General features: G+C 39.5%; 1 protein-coding gene across 6 annotated transcripts in view; it reads right to left on the bottom strand.

Moving 5' to 3' along the window:
• Window positions 1-1,241: 1,241 nt before the first annotated feature.
• ASPH (aspartate beta-hydroxylase) overlaps window positions 1,242-16,904 on the bottom strand; it is a 106,896-nt gene continuing 91,233 nt past the window's right edge. For all 6 annotated transcript variants that reach the window (XM_057384311.1, XM_057384312.1, XM_057384317.1 and 3 more), the window contains 4 exons: window positions 12,650-12,785; window positions 11,701-11,792; window positions 6,937-7,070; window positions 1,242-1,549 (listed from right to left, as the gene is read on the bottom strand). In XM_057384311.1, coding sequence (XP_057240294.1) covers window positions 1,399-1,549; window positions 6,937-7,070; window positions 11,701-11,792; window positions 12,650-12,785 — 513 coding nt within the window. In that variant the 3' untranslated portion in view covers window positions 1,242-1,398. The remainder of the gene's footprint in view (window positions 1,550-6,936; window positions 7,071-11,700; window positions 11,793-12,649; window positions 12,786-16,904) is intronic.

Raw genomic sequence — 16,904 nt, 5'->3', positions numbered from 1 at the left:
AAGATCTGCCAACTGCTTAAACACCCAATTAGTTTTCTTTCTTGAAAATAGGCCTTCTTACCATACAGTAAATGCTGTATGGCAAAKACAGAGCACCCTGTAAACTGTGCAGGGATCAGACTACTTCAGCATTATGTCACACATCTCAAGACAAGGGAAACACCATTAAGTCAATTAGAGGATTTTTCTAGCACTCTGTAGGATGCTGGCAGTGGAAGTTAATATGAGTCAATAATCTGAAGCTCTTTGTCAGCTCTGCATTCTGGCAGGAAGCCAAGCAAGACCTTGTCCTTCTGCCCAAAGCACCAGAAATTCTTCATGTATTTTTTTTCTGCTGAATGACCACCCAAGGGCAGCCAAAGAGAAGCTCCTGCAAGGAGGTGCCCCAGACCCTTGTTGGGTAGAAGGGTATCACAACAGAAGCTTTTGCAATGTTAGGAGAAACAGCAGCTCACCATATAATCCTAAAAACTGTCAAGCAGTTTAAGATCTGAGCCTGCAAATGTCAGATTTGTTCAACATTTTCCAAAATCACATTATCAAACTGAAGGTCACCTGCTAAGTAAGAGAACTATTTTGTTTTAGAAGAATAAAGCTTCACTAGGCAGCTATTATGCAAGTTTCTGTTTGCATTTCCAGGAAGGCAAATGAAGGCCACACTTGGCAAAAATGAAATTTGTTCATATACAGTGTTTTCCTTCTGCTGATAGCTAGAGACACACTTGTATATATATATATGTATCACCTTTTCTAAAATATAGTGGTTAATTAAAGAAGATTTGTTCATAATTAAGCTAGAAAAATACAGTTACTCAGGTAGAAAAAGTACAAAACACACATAATCCATTCACATTATCTATGGTGATAACATAGAGACACATTCTATGCCTAAAGCAGCTAACATTATAACTGTATACTGATTTTCAAAGTCAATTGTGTGCATATGTTTGCAAATATCTTACRTGTTGCTTCCCAGACAGAAGCCCAAGAAGTGTTCCCTAGATGTAGAATCATAAATCTAATGCTTGAACACAGTCAAGCAAGTGACTGACCGACTGGTTTTGCAAAGAAAACACAGGCATGGCAAAAACATCTGCACATTCCTCAGTTTGAAAACCCAGAACTATTGCTTTTTCACTGACAAGACTTGTGTTTTCAGACTTGCAGCCAGAAAAACAATATACATCAGTGCTGTACCAGTATGAAATAAAACATGGCTTCTTTTTTTTTTYYWWTTTTTTTCTTTTTTTTTTAAACCAAGTCCACTCTGTAGAATGTCATCCCTGTATTTTCTTACCCTTAGAATGCTTGTATACTTTGTACGCTGGATAAATTAATCCTGTTTTCATACTCCAAAGGAGTTAATGCTCCTCTGTTCCACACWTCAGAAGAAAACCCCTAAATAGCAGGAAGGGTACGTCTCTGCTGAGCTGTTAACTCCGGGTGCCACACATCCACRATGAATATCAGGCGATAACTGTCAGCATCCTGCCACACTTCGTGCTCAAAAGAGTCATCAAAAATAAGAACTTTCCCTTCTTCCCAGGCTCTGTGAAACAAAAAAGAACATACTTCAGTGTAGTATTTGAAGCGCCATGGAGCAGGTAAGCTATGGATCAGCTCTGAAGATGCTCTTTGACATACAAGAAAGATTTAAACAGTACAGATTCCATAGTCAAGATTTCACTGTTTAATATAGAGAGATTGGTGTACGGGAGCCTTAAATAAACTACAGAAAGGTCAATCTAATAGACCTTCATATTACTGAGGGATCCTTTCCCCTCATTCTGCAGTTATGCCCACAAATACATTCAGAAATTTATATGYATATTATTTATTATACTTTTAACAAATTGAGTCCATTAAGCAGGRAGTCAATATAATAATGGTGTAATAATCCACTTTTCTTCATTTCTAATCAGACACTTTAGTGATRTACATAAGTGATGGAAACTGAGGGAAAAGACCTGTAATATGGCCATACGCCTCAAAAAGAAATTACATTGACTCAATTTTCTTTCTCTAAAAACCAGAACAATGCCTCTGGAAGGTGATATGGTCCAAACCTCTGCTCATAGAAGGACTGCAAAATTAGATTCAACTTTGAGGTTAGATGAAATGTTCAAAAATTCACTTGTGAAAACCTGAGATAACAGCAACCATGAGCATTCTAACATCTCTTCTTGTGTTTTATCAATCTCACTGTGAAAAATCCCTTCTACCTAGATGGAAGTTCCTTCACTGTCACTTGTGTTCTTTACCTCTCATTYTATAATGGTACCTCTCTGAAAAGAGCCTGGCTCTGTCTTTGTCACAGTCACCAATTAGTAGCTGATGACAGTAACCAAGCTGCTCTTCAGCCTTTTGGTTTTCAGACTCCAAACCAGTTTGTTGAGCTTCTCCTAAGGTATTGCATGTTCCAGTCTGCATCTTATTCATCCTCCACTGGAGTCCCTCTAGTTTATCAGTGACTTTTTGGTACTAAAGTGTCCCAAACTGAACACAGTACTCTACAGGCAGTGTCTTGAGTGCAGAAGAGAGAGGAAAAAATTGTACTGTTCAAACCGTTTCCTACAAATTTACTGACACAGTCCAGTACACAGCTAGACTCCATCAATAAAAAGATTATAAATCATGTTCATCGTGGCCCCTAGGATCCTTAAGCCCTTTCCTACAAAGTTGCTTTCTATGCAGTCATCTCCCAGCTGCTACAGCTGCAAGGTGTTTATCTGYTATCAGCTGCAGGGCTTTGCATTTCCTTTGTTGAACATCATCAAGTTTCAGCTGGCAGCTTCTCCAGCCTCCTGAGACCTGGATTCATTATTTAGAAAAGAAGTTTAACGCCTGATTCTACACCTCCAGGTGAGACTGGATGAATAGCAGCCAAGTCAACAATGGTCAAAGAAACATTTCTTCCTAAAACCACTTTACTATGAACACATACTCAAGGTTTGTAGCAGGATCTCTCAGGAGTTGAAGCAATCCAAGAGGATGGATGCCTTCAGAGGGAATTAAGCACTATGAACAGTAACAATGGTAAAGAAACAAAGGCCTTGCCATCACAGATGGAAATGCAATATTGCTTAAGCTCATTCAGCTGTGTTCATTTACAGAGAAAACTATTTTCTTTTTTAAAAAACAGGGTGAAAACTAGATTCATACTTCCAATTCATCTCTATTTTTAATTCAACAAAAGGAAAAACTAACCACAAAATTGATGGGGTTGTGTGTTAATGTTCTGAAGAGAAATTGAAATTGGATCAATTGTAATAATCATCGAAACATAATTTAAGCAAGAGTAGACAACCAAAAGCATACATAGTAAAAAAAAAAATCACACTCGCATAAGGACATCAGCCTTAAAGGCCCAGATAASCAGCCTTTTGCAGGTTTCAGCTTTGATCATGTGAGGCTTTTTGCTACCACATCAGTTATCTGGTAACAAAAATGTTTTATGTCACATAGACCCCGWGTTATTGGTACCACACTACAGTTACATTGGTTTTATACAAGTCAATGGGAGTAAAGCACTTGCAATGCTATAATGTGGTAAAAATATTCAAGCAGACTTTGGGGTTGTATTTTGGGTTTGGTTTTTTGTTTGTTTTTTTTTTTTTTGGTTTTTTTTTTGGGGTTTTCTTCTGGGTTTTTTTGGGAAGTTTTTTTTTGGGAGGTTGGTTTTGGGCAGATTTGGGTAGGTTTTTTTGGGGGGATGGGTGCCATGGGTGTTTGGTGGGGGTGTTTGGGGAGGATTGGGAGATTTGGTTTTGCTTTTGTCTGGAGCAATTGAGGACTGGTGTTGTTTTTCTTGTTGGGGGGGTAGTTGGGTTTTAGGCTGGTTTGCGGATTTTTTGAGTTTTTTTTGTTTCTGGTTTTGTGGCTTTCTTTTTAAAAAAAAATTAAATAAAGCCTGAAAAGAACTACTCTAAATAGCCTGAAAGTGCAGCTCAGTTAAGGACAATAAAAACCCAGGCACCCAGATGAAGCAGCTTCAGAGGTTAAAACCCAGGATCTATCATTTGCATCATAATGGGATCGGCTGCTCTGCACAACAAAGAAAAAGTCATAAAGTTGAAGGAACTATTAACCCCTTTTGAAAAGGCTACAAACCCCACCATTAGCATGCAAATAAACATTTTCTAGAAGCCTGATGGTGTGAGAAACACTTCTCAGTGGTAACACAGGGACCATATTCTTCTGCTCTKGTGCTGAGGCACTTTGGAGTAGTTTCCGTGCCATTTTCCAGATCAGCTCTAGTGCCACCAGTTAAAGGTGAGATCCCAGACCGACTTCTGCACAATGGCAACTTCACCTTCATTTCAAGGTAAGATTACCTTGCCTGACAGTGATCTTTGATTATGATAATTGGATATTATTTACATGCCACTTTTGGGCATTGAACCCTRCACTTTACAGAGCTGGGACTTCAAAACAGCCCAGTGACCTAAAAAGACCAATGCTATACAGAACAAGAAACAGAATAGTTTGGGTTGAAAGGAACCTTTAAAGGCAAAAGTCTCTATGTGCAGGGACTCAGGTTGCTCAGAGACCTTTCCAGTCTGACCTTGAATGTTTCCAGTGATGTGACATCTATTTGTCTYKATGGGCAACCTGTTCCAGTGTCTCACTACCCTCTCTAYTAAACTTCTTCCTTATATAGAATCCAAAATTTTCCTCTTTTAGTTTAAAACCATTACCCTTTATCCTGTTGCAACCTATCTGATAAAAACTGTCCCAATCTTTCTTCAAAGCTCCCTTAAGTACAGAAAGACCACCATGAGATCTCTCTGGAGCCTTCTCAAAGCCGAACAACCCCAGCTCTCTCAGCCTTTCCTCATGGCAGAGATGTTCCATCCCTCTGATCATCTTTGTGGCCCTCAGCCACAAGGCACACCAACTTCAGACAGCTGCAAAAAACTCTTCTGCAAATGAAGGAGTAAAATCCAGTTCTAGACAGTGCTGATTTGCCTGTCCATCAGAGGATGTGTTGCACTGTAACTTTGCTCCTCTAAACAACCAGGCTGGGTGGCACAAAGGTAACCAAGCACAAAATTCTCACTGTTTTTGTTCACTCTCTCATGCACACAGCAGTGGCACAGGAGGTCAGAAAAGCAAGATGCCAACCTTCCCATGCCAGCCAGCTCTCCTGCTGGAAACCACCAGTTCACCACTGCTCTGAACCAGGAGGGAAGGAATGGAAATTACCCAAGGTAGGTTTTCCTCCTGGCACCATTCCCTTTCACAGAAGTTCACACACCTCCTCTGCCATAGGGGAGGGGTTATATAAAAACCTTTCACTGCCAGCAGTAGACACACTTTAAGTGCTTACAAGGAAAATCTTGCACTTGTTTCTGAATGTACAGCTCTTGCTGTAAGCAACTGATGTTACATTCCAGCCTAAGTTGGAGTCAGCTCTTGAATGTTTTACATTTGAAATGAATGTGTCCAGTGCATAAGGCTGAGCCAGGTTCTGGAGCCTGGACACTGACGTGCTCTGTGCTCTGTCTGCAGCAACAGGCATTTTTCCACTCTTGACTTTGAGGGAGTGCTGCTACCAAGGAGGGAGTTAAGTTCATTCTCCACAGGACCATCCCTTCCGTCCAGGTGAAGACAAAGAAGGGTGCTGAGCTGTGGACACCTGCTCCCTGGGCAGCAGAGAAAAACCACTACTTCATTCACACTGTCTACTGAACAGTCACCTGATTGTAATGACATTCAGCCATCAACAATCTGAAGTCACAATAATGTCCTAAAGTGGAAAGACTTTGTGCCTCTCTATCAGTCTTCTAAGGCCCTTGGTTACCTCTCCCTCCATTCAACTTATTTTGGGTATTGGAATGGAATGTTGGAAAAAAATGTCCATCACTTCCTAGATGTAGGCAGTGTAGGTTGCAATACTGACTATGACAAATAATTAAATAACCTGTATGTTGGCAGGAGTGTATAGTAACAACATTTTTGGTTATTAACAGTGAGATACTTCTATCCTCAAAAATTTCCTGTTGTAGTTGTTTCCAAATGTTATGAGAAAAAACCCTTTGCTGTGCAGTGCAGTCATGAAGACAGGAGTAGTATTTCAGTTCTCAATATCAAATTAATTAAATTACTACCAGTAATTCCATTATGACATTGAAAATAATTCAAAATTAACAGCTGTTGCCCTGAGAAGCTGCAGCCAATACAAGAACCTTTCAAAAATATATGTACAGACACTAAGCATAATTTCATTTAAGTCTCATTTAAGAATTTTTAATAAATTTAAGAATTTCATTTAAGTCTCAGCAAATTAGGCCTGTAATCAACAAGCAGTATAGTTAATACATTTTTTCCCATGTTTTATAATACAATGCAAAAAACTTAGCACATTTTCCCATATTTCTAAGGGGAGTATATGCCCTGATTGTAAATGTATAAGCTATTGCATTTAATTTTGGTTTTGGACTGAGCAAACAGAGATAAAACTGACTTGAAATCCAGTATAATTTTTCCCTAATGGGTAAGAAATCTCACTTAAAGTCCACTTAAAAAAAAATTGCCACCTGTGTAATTCATTGGGCCAAAAACTTCATAGATGTCTTCATCCTCAGATCARCTTCAACTGGAATATTTAAACTGAATTATAACAAATAACATCAGCTAAAATGGAGGCTTCTGCCAGAAGTAYTATGGTTTTCTGTCACAGTGGTGAAAATGTAGGTATATAAGTTTGTACCATGAGTTAGGGTGCAAACTGCCTGTTTAGTGAAATATGTTACACATCCTAGTCAACAAAACACCCATTGTTTGTTTTCTTTTTAATTACATGCAGTCCCATCCCTTCCTCAGTCTTGAGGAAAGTGGAAAAAAAAACAAACCCCAAAAACAGTCAACCAACCAAGCAAACACCTCCCCACTCCTGCCAACCAACGGAAAAACCACCAAACATTGCAAGCATACCTGTTGTCTTGGGCACACCGTATTCTGCAGCCTTCCTTAGGGATCACCAAGCCCAAATGCATCCTCAGGCGACAATTGGTGGGCCCTGTGTGGGGCCAGACATGAGTCCCTGGGTGCATGATAGAATATTTGATCTGCAACAAGAGAAAGGTACATTTTTTCAATACATTCTGCTTCACAACCATGCTGCTGGGAGTTCTGGACTTCATTTAGTCTCATCCTTGGTGATGGGTGAAAAGTGTAATGCCATCTTTTGTGTGAGTTTCAGCAGCAATTTCTCTCTCATATCCTAAAGGAATTGAGTACAACAAAACATATGTTTTGTGGTGTGTGTGAAACCAGGGGTGTATTTGTATGTAAAAGTATATAGTTTTAATTCTACTTAAAATAACCAGTACTCACATTTCAAGCTGAAAACAATTATCTTTTGTCTGCAATCAGAAAAAAGTATCTTTTTTCCTATGGAAAGATTTAAAAGGATGGACAGTAGGAGACACAAGGCTTATGTTCATTGGACTGGTCAGCCCCTCTCAGATGACATGTCTGTGGAGGTCACCATCAGCCTGGGCTGGAGCAACCAGGAGAAGGTGGAGTTCAAGACCATGAGAGGATGGAAAAAGTCAAAAAGCAGAATTACTACCCAAAAAGCAGAATTACTACCCACAGCTTCAGGGGAGCAGGCTTGGTCTTATTCAGGGATCTGCTGGGAAAAATCCCATGAGAGCAGAGGGGTCTAGGATGGCTGGTTGATTTTTAAGTAGCATCTTGTCCAAACTCAGTGCATGGCAAGCCAGACAAAACTGAAACACGAAAAGGAAGCACTCAGGAAGTGGAAGCAGGGCCAGGTCACCCAGGAAGATTCTAGAGACACTCTGCACATGCAGGGATGAAGTGAGGAAAGTCAGAACTCTCCTGGTGTTGAATCTGGAGATAGAATTGAGGTGTAACAAGAGAGATTCCTACACATACCTCAGACAAAAAGGGAAAACATGACCAGCTACTAATGTGACAGAATATCTGGTGATAAAGGACATGGAGAAGGCTGAGGCACTACCTGTCTTCTTTGCCTCAATCTTCACTGGTACGACCGACTTTCAGGAGTGCCAGGCACCTGAATCTAGTGGAGTAGACCAGAGCACAAGAGAATTCTCTTCTGTGGAGAACCATCATATTAGAGAACATTTAAACAAACTCAACAACCTGGTTCATGGCTCCTGTTGGGATCCACCATGAGGCCTGAGGGAGGTGGATGATGTGAATTCACACACAATCCACACAATCTTTGAAAGGTCATGGCTATCAGCAGAAGTCCCCAAGAACTGGTAGAAAGGAAATATTTTTCCTATCTTGAAGAAGGGCAAGAGGGATGATCTGAGGAACAGCTCTTGACTCAGCCTCACCTCAATCCTTGGAAAGGTGATGGAGCAAGTAATCYTGGACACAATTTTTAAACACACAAAGGAAAAGAAAGTGCCTGGGAGTAGTCAGTGTGGGTTCATGAAAGGGATATTATACTTTACCAGCTTTCTATTGTGAAGTGTCTGGTTTTTCTCAGCTTTAATAAGACTTTGAACACTGTCTGCCATAAACATCCTAATCGACCAGCTGAGGAGATAGGATCTAGATCAGGTCTCAGTGAAGTGGATTGAAACCTGGACTTTAAGCCAGGCTCAGAAAGTTGAAATCAGAGGCACAAAGTCCACTGAAGGCCACTCATCAGCGGTGCATCCCAGGGCTCAGTACTGGGTCCACAATTGTTTAAGAGCTTCACAGTGACTCAGAAGATGGGACAGAGTGCATTCACCTYAGCAAGTTTGCAGATGATGGAAAATTGAATAGGAGTGGCTGATATGCTATTTTTTTTTTTTTTTGCTGCCCTTCATAAAGACCTTGACAGGATGGAGTAAGAAGGAAATAGAAATCTTAAAATATTTGACAAAATGAAGTGTAAAACTCTGCACTAGGCAGGCATACACCAATACAGGCTGATGCACAGCTGTCTGGAAAGCAACTTKCTAGAAAGATTCTGGGGTCTTCATACTTGGTGCCCAAGTTAAACAGGAGCCAGCATTGCAGCAAAGGCCACCCACAGCTTCCAGGGCTGTGTTATGGAGAGCTCTGGCAGCAGCCTGAGGGAGGTTATCCTTCCCCTCAGAGCTGGTGAGACACCCTAAATGATGGACCCAGTTCTGTGGCACYGACTGTGAGAGAGACACAGACACAYTGGAGCAGGTGAAGGGTACAAAGGGGATTAAGGGATGGAGAATCTAACACACAAGGGAAAGCTGAGGGAGCTGGGACTGTGYTTGAACATAAGGTTCAAGGAAGGATCTTATCATTGCATATAAATACCTGATGGGAGGAGTGAAGAAGGCAGAGGCAGGCTCTTCTCAATGACATCCAGTGACAGGCAAAGAGGCAATGGACACAGATTGAAATACAGGAAATACCATTTAAGCATAAGAAAACACTTTTTTTTTAAACTGTACACAGGAACAGGCTGCCCAGAGAGTCTGTAGAGTCTCTATCCTTAGAGGCATTCGAAACCTGTCTGGACACAGTCCTGAGCAGCCTGCTCTAATTCATCACACTTTGAGCAAGGGGTTGGACTAAGTAATCTGCAGATGTCCCTTTCTCACCTCAACCTCTTTGATTCATTCTACAACAACTCAAAAAACAGGAAGTGTGAATAATGCATGACAGTGGTGAGAAGCACCTTTCCAACTGAGAAATCTGCACATTTGGCTGGGTCAGAGTAGCTTTGATAAATCTTACAGATTAAGGTGTTGCTTGCTCTCCAACTGTTAACAAAACCAGCAGAAGACTCTGTGTGCCCCTTGCCTCAGCCATTCTCACCATCTGAGGTTTCAGCTCACTGTCAGTTTCTCATGACAGCGAGTGAAAAGCTCCAGTGGCTGTGGGGAACACAGATCCTCCCACCCAACCTCTGCCACACTGTGATGTGTTAGACCCCAATGCAATGCCTGACCCTAATGCAATGCAAGCACCTGTCTGCCTACTTATAAATGAAATAAACCATTTCTGTAATATACCAGMACTGAAGATTGATTACTGTATGTACATTATCTGCYCATGCAGATCAGCCTGGATATGTCTGTGAATTATGTGCTGTACTTAAGGGCTATAGATAAATTGTTCTGAACTACCAGTGAGTTGTACTATGGTTGCAATGTAAGAAATGCCCAGAATTAAAACTAGCTGTGATACTTTTAGTTTACTGCTACTTTTAAGAAGAATGTTATAATTTTAAATCATATGACTACTTCCTATTGTTCTACACAGTCTCTCAGCAGAACTGAGCAGGTAGTTGATTACTTTTGTCACTAACTATCTACCACTTCCTTATTTCCTGTTTGTATTTGTTCCCATTGCTTCTGTATGTGAATAGGGATCAGCTCATATTTTAACTTTAATTTAGCAGTCGCATTTGAGTCATGGTTAGTATAAAACTAAAATTGCCCTAGGCATCTCATAATAGTGGATGTAAAACAGCACCACTTTTCAGATTATTTTACATTTATATGTTCAAAACATGACTACAGCTACAGCTGTAAATACACAACATTTCTGCAAGTCATGTCCTGSTGATAACATGTAAGGCACCAAGAAATTAACAAAATAGTAGCTTTCAAAGAGAATTTGCTCTCAGGGACAGATCCACTTTGGCTAYGGATGCCACAGAAAACAGTTTTCTTGTTGTTAGCCACATTGAGTGTGATGACTTTTCATGAGTTATATTGACTAAAACCAGCCTTTGCAAYCAATCAATGAAACAACAGCCCTGTTCATTCCCACAGCAGTCGCCATCCAGCATAGCTCTGCACATCAAAAGCAAAGGTCTGGTCAAAAAGATGGACACATASTCTCATGGCTCTGAATTGGGATTATGCTAGCATGGTGCTTTTCAACTTTTGCATCCCTAGTTTTACCATGTGAAGGTTATTCTCACATAGTCATAACAGACAAAATACAATAACTTCGAAAAAAAAGTAAACTTTTTGTCCTGCAGTACCACACGACAGCGGTGTTGGCCCATTCATTCAGCTGCATGTGTATGGCTCCACACAGGYCCCCTGCATGATTAAATGAGGTGAACTGATAGCTGAATAGTCATTGTAGGCACTTGAAACAAACTTTGTTGGCACCCMCAGCCACAGCTCATGGATGTAAAACTTCTTTACTTTCAGGACAGAGGCGTGTGGCAGCAGTACTTGGCTTCTACAAGGTGATTCTGCTTCTGTCTAATGCAGCCGGGCTGGGGTGGACACATACTGAGGTTTATCACAGTGAGAATCTGRCTCACTGAATTGGTCATGTAAAGTTGGGTTCAGATCAGAAAAAAAAACCAACAAAAAAAATCAGGTTAGAAAGGACCTAACCCAGCCTCCTGCTCAAAGCAGAGTTAGGCTATGAGTCAGATCAGGTCCCTTCAGGCTGATGTTTAGTAAGGCATGACTTATTGATTGATCCATGGCAAGTAACTAGTTACCTACCACGAGCTCCCAGGAACACAAGGTAAAATGGCTCAACTGAAGAGTCCACAGAAAGGCTTCAGCTAACATGTTTCACCTGGTATTTGCTGACAGCTCAAACAGGATATTTTTATTGTTAAGTTTATCGTGTGCTTGAGGCATCATTAAATACACAAAAATCGTGCATTCCTCTATACATATTCCTCTATTCCTCAAAATCACAGACTCCCAGCATTAAGAATTTGCAAAAATGAAGAAGTTTGCCATGTACCTGCCCTCTTCTGCAGCCAGTAGCTTCAGGGAATCTTTCCAATAAAGCACATGTTTTCGGAACACTTTTACAAGCATTCTCATTTTTTCTTCCTAGTGAAAACAATGGATAGAGCATTGGTAAGAGCAGTGAATGAACATTTCCATTTCCTGCTTTGCAGAAAAGAAGAGCAASAAAACTGCCAAAGAGCTGACACTGAAAGACAGGTAAATATTATTTTTCCATTTTACAGATTGTGTGACTGATGTCGTAATACCACAGCAGCCTGCACATTTTGCTTTTGCATTATTTGTGAACACCAGGCTTTCTACCATTTAAAAAGTATTATTTTAAAAGTATAGTGCCTTATGTGGCCACATAGAAAGAAAAGATTAAAAATGCCACCAATATCATACCATTTCAACACCAGATYACATTTTGATATAAACTGCTTTTAATATTTTGTAGTACTCTTTCATATGCAGAGTTCTGTAAGAATTTAAGGTCATTCCAAGAGTTGGGCCTTCCAGTGCACAGCTCAGGGGCAGGGCAGCAGGTTTATTAAAGTCATATTCTTTTGCTCATACCTTTTCTGAATGACAGATCCTCCCTAGATGGCAGCACAGTATTGAGGATGTGCCTTCTCCCATGTCCTCATCCTCCCTCAGACTGATCTGTACCATGCATTACCATGAAAATGTTGGCAGCCTTGCCAGAAGAGGACTACACTCATGGTACAGTTATCATACTCAAGGGACTCTCAGAAGTACTTGGGGACAACATGGCTTGGAATAAAGAACCCCTGTACATTGTCACAGGGGTCCCAAACACTGTTTTATCAGTTCCTTTCCTCTGTACATACTGATTACAAAAACAGTTCTAGAAAATACTGTGCTGCTGCTTCTTCTTACACTATGTTAATCTGAGATTGTGAAACCGAGGTAAGGGAAGAAATACAAAATGTTTTTACCTTGTTGCCATAAGGTAAACTGGCTCCAGTCTCCTTTTTCCCKTAGGTTCTCATCTTCAGGCAGGAAGAGGCTTCTTTTTTTATCCATCACAGCAAGACCTTCGTCCCGAATGAGCTTCCAGTTTTTCTCTAAGGACTGTTGTGAGAGCCATGTTACTGCACTGAGAAGTTACTGTGTTGGCTTTAGTACCATTTATTTTTTTTTTCTAGCATTATTAACTTTTTTTTAATATTTAAAAGCACTAAAATAAAGTKTTCATAATTATTAGCAAGTTGCTTTATATTCTATTCCCTTCTGCCACGTTAAGGCAGGAAAAATAATTTYCACTCAATTTTTCAGATTCAATTGCATTGGGATTGTAAAATTTCAACAACAGCCAGCCTCTTTGCAGATGAGGCCTCACTTTGGCTTGTGTTTTGATGAGCCTAAGGGCTCTTAAAGTGATCATTTTGTATTGCAAGCTAAATGTATTGACCTTCCTAAATCCTGCACRTGTGACATGGAATCATTCCTGCAACTGGAAAACCACTCACATAACCTGGAACTCCAGGTGCTGGCAGAATATTATGGACAAATTTAAACACACCACTTGAGTTGAAATTTATGATTTAAACCTTCAAAAAGGCTTGCAGAGATTCACTTTCACATGCTAATGCTATTGAAAAAAAACCATGTACAACTTGCAATGCCAGGTGATCATTTATAGACACAACCATTAAGAACGTGTGAGCTGCCTTACACTTCATCCACACAAACCCACAAAATGGTAGAATTAAAATTTCTGTTCACTGCTGCCTTAGGACAGTGATATGGAGAAATCAGATAGCTTGGAAAACCTTTCATTCTACCAATAATAATTCATTTTTATGTTATAGCAATATGAATGGAAAACCCACAATATAACAATGGATTTGGATAAAAGTAACTTCAATTTCCCAGAGCCTTACTTTTCTCATTAAACCTTATTTTGGGTGAATAGTTTTCATTTTTCCTTTGTGCTCTTGAACAAAGCATTTCTGTAAGACATTTTCAATCCATTTCACACTGAAATAAGCTGCAGTATGTTCCCACACTACCTCTTTATACAATGAGTAAAACWCAAAATTCTCTATAACACGGAGCAGAGTAGGTGATATAACTGCTCCATTGTAGTCTAAAAACTTCATATGATTATTAGACTTCCCCATTTAAATTAAACAGTAGCATTTTCCACTTCCATTTTTTTTTACTTAAAAGACAAGTTGAGCAACAAAATAGGTTTATATTGCAAGATCATAAAAGGCTCAACAAAGCAAACTATGGCTAGAACATATTGTCTATAATACAGCTACTTTCTCCCAGTAGAACAATTTTAGCTAGGCTAAACCCTATGAAAATGTGGATTTCACTTCTGTTATTACAGTACTCCCTTTCTCATAAYAATTTTTTTTCTCTCACCTATCAAAAAAAAGGGGAAGAACACTTTCTTTTTCCTGGTGCATTCACTTTCTTCTGCCTCACTGAYGGTTTTTATAAGGCTCATTTAACAGTTCACATTAAGTTAAAAAGTAGAGGGTTGTTTTGGTGGGGCTTTTTTGTTTGTTTGTTTGTTTCTTTGAAGATCTTTGGAAAACTGAGTTTTACAAAATGTAGGGTACAAAAACAGATTGAAAATTTCCCCTGAATCAGAGATGAATACAGTAAGTGCTGCTACTTATTCAGCATTATTGTAGCCACAAAAGGAAATGCCAGCTTGAGTACCTGSTTTTGCACTGTCTGAACAAGAGAAAGAAAAGAATAACCTACACKCACAGCAGCCTCAATTTAAAGTGATATAGGGCAACAAAACTGGAAAACTTTAAGAGMTAGTACAAGTTCTTCTGTGCTTCCTCAAACTCCTCCTACTCCCTCAGCTGAAAAGAGGTAAGAGGGAGYATTCATCCATGCAGACAAGATGATGCCTGAAGAGCACTGCTGGTCCAAGGAATTGCAGGCAACAGCTGTTTTGTCATCTCTGCTCTCTCAAGTGCCACAGGTTGAAGGTTATCCTATAAAGGTGAGTGTTTGTCCTTGTSTTTAAAGGCTCCTTCCCCAGCATGYTGGATACAAATTTATTTGAATACATCTCATCGATTTTGAACTAAATCCTCAACCATTTTAGACATAAATTGCCCAGAAATCAATAGGGTTTCTGTCCCGAAAACATGGACCCCATCTGTAAAATACACTAATAGTGCTTTATAATGAGCARCAGACAACTCCTAGGGAGAAAGAGTGGGGAGTTCAAACACTGCTCAGCCTTGGTCTCCCTGCACACTCTCAGGCATACCTTGAATAGTAAGAACAAAAACACTATTAAAACATAATGTCTAAGTCCWGGACTTGGACTTACAGCTCTTGATCCAAGAGTTGGTATCTACAGGAAAAAAGGTAAATATATTTATGGCTCCGTGATATGTAAGGATTTAAGCTACAGATTAGAGCAAAAAATTTGTATTATATTTGGTGCAGCACCCTGATTAGAAGTGAAAAAKCAGGAGGCAACCAGCACTGGGAGCATATGTACTTGTTTGCTGGCAGCTGATTCCCATAAACCTCCATATGGCTTTTTAAATACAATTCCTAACAACACTTGAAGTTTACAGTTGCTGTACATCTGGCAGTAATGTAGATTTTATTTAAATAGAGAATTTTTAATATTGGTTTATTTTTWTGTGAAGCTATTATATTGAAGGTATCCTTACTCTGTGCTGTCAGACCTTTTCAATGCATGGTTATAAATGACAGAGGAAGAGATTAAGAGTTTGYTACCCCTCACGTGAGGCATAACTACTGACCACACATCCACTTTAATCYATTGAACTTTAAAATAAAATCATGGGGAAGAGTTTAATGTACTTAAACAGAACAGGAAAGCATTCACAATCAGTTACTGCATCTCCACTGATAATTCCCAAGGAAGGGGCAGTGTTTTAAACCTTTGTAAAGAGATTCCTTGCACCCATTCACCCACTCACAGTGCTTAAACATCAGCACTTGTGTGCATCATCTTTGCTCTTTTCAACAYAAGTCTCCCCTTAAAGCACCCAACCACACTTTAAATACATATTTCAATTTAATTTCTCCCTCAGCTATGAATGTTTAGCCATTGTTACCTAAACCATTAAGRCCCAGCTGTCAGTCTGTGGAAAACTATACAGATATGTGCTGCTGCCAATACTTTTGTTGTCTTTCTGCACTTTTCTTGCTGTACTTGAAAGTTTAATTAATCAAATCTAAGCCATCAGAGAAAATCAACAACACAAGATCTACCTTAATCAATCAGCTATTCACTGTAGTAATATATTGGCAAAGCATCCTCTGAGTCCTTTCCAAAAGCCAAAGGACATAACATGCAGAAAGGACAAAGTTACTTAAGTCATTGCCTGTGCATTAATTCAGACCAGTGAAAAGTCTCTAGGATCCAACACCACCGTAACTCTTTTATTATTTTATTAAATGAACACCAGAATAGAATAATGTTCTAATTGAGGGTCTCCAGAAGGTACTGGAGAAAGATGCAATGACTCAGTAAGGCTGGCTGAGGAAAGATAATTGTCCCAAGGGAAAAGGACAGRTTTCCAAAGATAAAAGCAAGGTTTCCTTTCAGCTGAGATCAAAAGAGAAAGACAGTTTCTTGAACCTCAGATCCAGAGGTCTAAAATACTGTAAATCAGAAACATTAGCAGAATACCTTTACATAAATCCCCTACCACACCCTTCCTAATATAAAGGTTTATATTTTCTTCTCCCTGAGAAATCAGGTGCTTCTTCCTGTTCTTTCARGGAATCACATTAAGCCTCAATGAGCTGCAGAGAGATTAAAAAAACCACTTCCCTTCAGCACTAATTAAGATTTACCATGTCCTGATAAGTGCTACTGAGATATTCTGTCTTCCCTGCCTCCCCCTCAAAAAATAATAAAAAAAAAACTAAAAAAAAACCACAAAAAACAAACAAAAACAAACAAACAAACAAAAAAAAAAACCACCAAAACCCAACCCAAAACTCTCTTCCTTAACACATCCAGGCAAGCAGATTTTATTAAAATAAAATAAAGCATGAGACTGTAGGTTTTTAATCTTGCCCATCAGGAAATTAAGCTTCWGGCCTCATTTTTACAGTAAAGAAAGCAGTAGGAAAGTTAACACCAGAAAGGGAGACATGCCATGCTTAGACCATATTTAACATGGTAAAAAATGAATCACCCTGTGGAAATAGTCTTTTTTTCTGGCT

This window comes from Malurus melanocephalus, unplaced genomic scaffold, assembly GCF_030028575.1.
Source record: "Malurus melanocephalus ecotype Western Australia unplaced genomic scaffold, MMel_1.1 scaffold_698, whole genome shotgun sequence".
NCBI classification, from domain to species: Eukaryota; Metazoa; Chordata; class Aves; order Passeriformes; family Maluridae; genus Malurus; species Malurus melanocephalus.
This window is presented reverse-complemented; position numbering and strand designations above follow the sequence as displayed.